Below are 5,554 nucleotides of genomic sequence, written 5' to 3' on the forward strand. Positions count from 1 at the left end.
ACTACATCATTTAAAGAGCAAAGCTTTTCATAAGTTGTATTTAATACATTAAACCTGGCAACAATAGTTCTTAAATCTTCATTTTGGCTCAATAGGTTTTCAATAGCAATTACCTCTTTAGTAAAGACTGACCTGTAAGCTCTTCTTTGAAGTTCAGTCATTTTTATAATAAATCAAAAGTATATTACCTGTACAATGATGAATATTTACCTCAAAATAATAACTCAAAACTATCCTGGCAGGGTCGCCATTAAATGTAACAAAACTCTTAAATTAAACTGATTTTCTACAAAAATTAAAATAAACCAGTTTTAAAAAGTTACATTTTTGGTTTATTATATTTCTACAAAACAATTATAACATTATTTAGACATATGCAAATTAATAACATGTGTTTCTCAAAGTGTTGATAAAAAATCATCCAAAGGGGACTAAGTTAAAAAGTTAAACATTTCCAACAGACCCGGTGAAATCAAAGGCAGTTCTGTAAATATTATTTTGAAAGAAAATTCCAAACCGGTCTTTTGTAAGGCCAGAAGTGTACCATTTGCCCTTAGAGGGGCGGTTGAAGACGAGCTGGAGAAATTGCAGAAAAATGGGACCATTTACCCTGTAACCAAGTCCTCATGGGCGACTCCCATTGTTGTTGTACCCAAGAATAATAATGAAGTTCGAATATGCGGGGACTTCAAGGTCACTATTAATCCTTGCTTGCGGACGGATCACTATCCGTTACCGAATCCTGAAGATATCCTTACTCGGATATCAGGGGCAAAATTTTATTCAAAGTTAGATCTCTCTGCGGCTTATAGCCAATTAAGGGTTAATGAGTCCTCACAAGAGTTGCTCACAATCAACACACATAAGGGAGTGTTTCGTTACAAAAAGTTAGCCTATGGTATCACTAGTGCAGGGTCTTTGTTTCAAGCGACTATGGATCAGATTTTGAGTGGAATAAGTAACACAGTGTGTTATATTGATGATATTTTAGTGTTTTCAAAGAGCCTATCTGAAATGGAAGTTTTAGTTGAATTAGTTCTTGGTAGGCTAATGGAATATGGAGTAAGAATCAATATTAGTAAAAGTGAGTTTTTCAAGTCTAGCCTTGTGTTCTTAGGCTACCGCCTAGATGAATTGGGAATTCATCAGAGTGAGGAATTAACCAGGGACATATTAAATGCACCCAAGCCAGAAAATGTTTCTCAGTTGCGGTCATTTTTAGGGCTCATCAATTTTTATGGAAAATGTATTCCTAATTTGGCAACCTTGCTACACCCGCTCTACAGGCTTTTGAATAATGATACAAAATGGTTCTGGTGTAGTAAATGTGAGTTCGCTTATGAAGAAAGCAAAAGACTGCTAGTTAGGGACAATGTCTTAATGCCCTATGACCCAAATCTAGATGTAGTAGTCACGTGTGACAGTTCAAGCTATGGTATCGGTTGCGTCATCGCACATGCCTTACCTGACAAGTCAGAGCGGCCGATTGCATTCGCTTCGCGTACGCTAACGAAATGTGAAATAAAGTATAGCCAAATAGAAAAGGGGGCTCTTGCGTTAGTTTACGCTGTGAAAAAGTTCCACAAATTCCTATACGGAAGGAAATTTACGTTGGTCACCGACCACCGTCCTTTGATATTTTTGTTAGGGCCTACTAAAGGTATCCCGACACTTGCAGCAGCCCGCATCCAAAGGTGGGCACTGACCTTGGCCGCTTACCAGTACGACATTCGGTACCAGAAGGGTACGGATATTTCTAACGCTGATGCGTTATCACGGCTGCCCTGTGACAAGGGAGAACTCGAAGGTGAGATTTCTTTCTTCTCTTACGCTCACCAGCTACCGATTACTTCAAGGGAGATATCTACAGCTACAAGGTTCGATCCAGTTTTGTCAAAGGTAATCGACTATGTTACGAACGGATGGCCAGGACATGTTGAACGAGAAGATATGAAACCTTACTTCAATAAAAGCACTCAACTTTCAGTGGAACAGGGTTGCATTTTGTGGGGTAATAGGGTCGTAATACCTCCCACACATCAGAAGGAAATTATTTTGTTGCTCCACTCAGAACATCCGGGTGAGAGCAGAATGAAAGCTTTGGCCCGTAGTTTCGTCTGGTGGCCTGGATTGGACAGACAAATTGAAGACATGGTGAGTACGTGCTCAATCTGTCAGAAAACACGCAAGTCTGCCCCATTAGCTCCACTCCAAACTTGGACTTGGCCGAAACACTGTTGGCAAAGGCTACACTTTGATTTTGCCTATTTTGAAGGGAAAGATTTCCTTATACTAGTGGATAGCTGCTCTAAGTGGATTGAGGTATTTTATATGTCCACAACTACATCTCAGCACACCATTGAAAAGCTCCGTCATTGCTTTGCGACATTTGGGCTACCTTCAACAGTAGTAACGGATGGAGGACCGCAGTTCAAGTCATCTGAATTCAAGGAATTTATGGGAAAAAATGGTATACATCATATCCTGACACCTCCATTTCATCTTGCTTCCAACGGCTTAGCCGAAAGAGCAGTACAAACAGTGAAGGAATCATTTCTCAAACAGATGCTTCATGATGCCAAATGTAAAAGCAAACGCTCAACGCAACACCACATTGACGCTTTTCTGTTCACGTACAGGAACACACCCCATTCAATGACAGGATTGACCCCATCTGAATTGATGTTTAAATTCAAGCCCAAAACACATCTGAGTCCTTTGAAACCTCACTTGACCAGTCAGATGGAGATTAAACAAGAAGGCATTACAAGTACGGCCAACAATCACCGTGGTAAGCCTCGGAGTTTTGTAATTGATGACAACGTTTACGTCCGAACAGTTCGGCAGGAAAAGATCAAGTGGCAGCCAGGAGTTGTAACAAAGGTTGTCAGTCCTGTGACATATTTGGTCAGAGTTGATGGTAGGGTTAGGTTTGTCCACGCAGATCATCTCAGAGCAAGGGCCGGTGAGGAGGAAGAAGAAGATGATTTTATTCATTTCCCAAGAGAAGCCTTTCGATCAAGTCCCAAACAAACTGAAACAACTGAAAGGAGCCCTCAGAACTCGCCTTTGAAGAAGGCTATCACTCCCGCTACCCCTTCTTCACTGCAAAGGTCACCAGAACCATATGATGCATATGATGTCACATATGATGCAGACCAACGCCACGACCAACATCAAGAACAGGCTATCCTTCGACGCTCGCAAAGGCCCCGGAGGGTACCTAAGAAACTGGACATGTAAATAGAGAAAGAAAATCCTCCCAAGTTTTGTTTTGTTTATTTTATTTGATGGAAGCACATTCTCTTTTTGGTTGGGAGGAATTGTTATAAATCGGAAGATTATTATTTATTTTATATTACACCTCAAGATATTTAGTTAATATTATAAAGTCAAGAAGTGGACATTTGGTTTTAAACATGTAGCCTACATAATACAATAGCAAGAGGAAGCGCTCGGTAGAGACAATGAGACGACCCTTGTACTTTGCCCCTACGCTTCTGGAAAGCCCTAGAGAAACGATCGGAGCTTCAGTCGAGTACGAGACACAGGTACGCATATATAGACTCGCGTTTCTGCCTGTAGTTGTAACCGTATTTGTAAAGTTATATTCTGGTTACGTTTTTAAAGTATTGTTATAATAATAACTAAGTCTCATCAGAATAAGACACATCTTAGACTGACAAAGCCTTGTTTAACACGTTTACAAGAAGCTGTTCAACCAAACTTTGACAATATGCGGGTGCGAGGGCTGGTAGTATGTTGAGTATAGAGTTACGATTATACACTTCCATCACTGGTTCAGCTGAGAAGGTGAGAAAATTGCGATTCAGCAAATGTAATGTACAATTATTTTATTAAATAAGTTACAAGTCAATGTTCCAACACACCAACTATTCCTGCTGGTAGTAACGGAATAGCTTTGTTGTTATCAAACGAAGCCACGTGGTGGTATTAAAAGTTACTAGTATCTTGATGGAATAAAGATCATTCCTATTTAACGTACAAACTAACCCAGGAGATTAAACCTAAGAAATAACAATTATAAACTCTAGGTGAATAAGTGTGTGCACATCACGAATCTAAATTTTAGCTGTTACTGAGACAAGCATGTGAGTCGCATTACTAGCTCCCTACCCGTTAGATAGGTAAGATATAAGAGGACTGTTGGTTAAATTAAAACTTGTTAATCTGACACTAGCTCTTACAATATCAAGGTACAGAAGTTAGCAGTTCCAAGCGAATGGGGTTCGTTTATGTTGACAACATCCTAAAAACCACGTGAATAATACAATGCTATATAATAACACATATTCTAATTTAAATATTAAATAAGCTATTATGTGTTTCCAATATTAAAATATTGCTTTATATTTCGAACAAAAGAGTTGAAAGGATGTTTCTGAAATCTACTACTAATATTGCTTTCTTACTTTATGTGAACATGCTATCCTTACAATTCCTTCCCTCGTCAAAAGAATATTTATTTGTAACTTAAAATGGGTTTAACTTAATATCAAGCCTTTAGATGTGGGTAACTAATAGTTTATGTTTAAAATCTAACGTATTATTAGATTATGTTGACTTTATAGAATTTAGTTATCAAAGTTTGCCAACCAGAAACCACAAATGGCATTCAATTTGATAAGTCCAATAAAATACCATTTATTATTAACGAATTATTAACCACTTATAGTACCGGGTGTACGAAAATGAACCCCTTGTTTTAAAAATACCTCACGATAGTATTAGTTTAAATGGATGAGTAATAATCATTTTTTGCTGTAGAGTATAATTGTAAGTTTTAGTTTCGTACGTTAGCAATACACATGTTTGACCTCGAGGCTAGTTTTTTTTTTATATATAAATAACAAAATGAATGATAAAAATTTGTAAAAATCGCTTGTATATCTACTGGGCTACAAATAGTTCACATCTCGAGGGGTACTAGTTAAAAAAAGTATTTCATTACCTTTCATTTAGTGTATCAGGCATTGTAATTTGTATACTGTACAATAAATAAATACATTTCAAAACTAGGGAGTTCTTTTTCAAACAACCGGTATTTAAAAAAGGATAGGATGATTTGTTTCCTGTCTAAAATTTCTTCAAATTAAATATCAAACCTAATGGTCAGAAGTTAATTAAATGACGTAATATAACACCGAGGTTTACATTGTGTCTCGTGGAGGGTCCTCCTGTTATTGGTGGAGCAATGAGGCTCGGTCGAGGGAACCATTGCCCTGATTAACGTGGACATTTACGCCTCACTTAGCAGGATTGCCAACCTAACTTACCACACCACAGACTTAATCAAATACTACAACTATATGACTATTCTTCGTTATTTGTAGACGCACATAATTTTGCGTAGGTACACATTCATTAGATGTACCTAATGAATGCACAGTTGAAATGCATGAGGGCTCTATTTTTATTTACTGTTGTTTATAATATAAAGTTCCTACACTATATTAGAAGAGGACGAGTTAATTACAATTCGAACATTCGCCAAATGCTTCTCCCTAAATCAAGAAACCCCCCTTACATTTAA

At 37.7% G+C, this 5,554-nt stretch overlaps 1 protein-coding gene across 1 annotated transcript; it reads left to right on the forward strand.

Moving 5' to 3' along the window:
- Positions 1 to 1,380: 1,380 nt before the first annotated feature.
- On the forward strand, positions 1,381 to 3,243 carry LOC128997573 (uncharacterized protein K02A2.6-like). The gene has a single exon (XM_054423215.1). The coding sequence runs from the start codon at positions 1,381 to 1,383 to the stop codon at positions 3,241 to 3,243; it is 1,863 nt and encodes a 620-aa protein (XP_054279190.1).
- The last annotated feature ends 2,311 nt before the right edge of the window (positions 3,244 to 5,554 follow it).

This window comes from Macrosteles quadrilineatus, unplaced genomic scaffold (assembly GCF_028750875.1).
Source record: "Macrosteles quadrilineatus isolate MER2022 unplaced genomic scaffold, UCM_ALF_1.0 Scaffold_1__1_contigs__length_201487025, whole genome shotgun sequence".
Lineage (NCBI taxonomy): Eukaryota > Metazoa > Arthropoda > Insecta > Hemiptera > Cicadellidae > Macrosteles > Macrosteles quadrilineatus.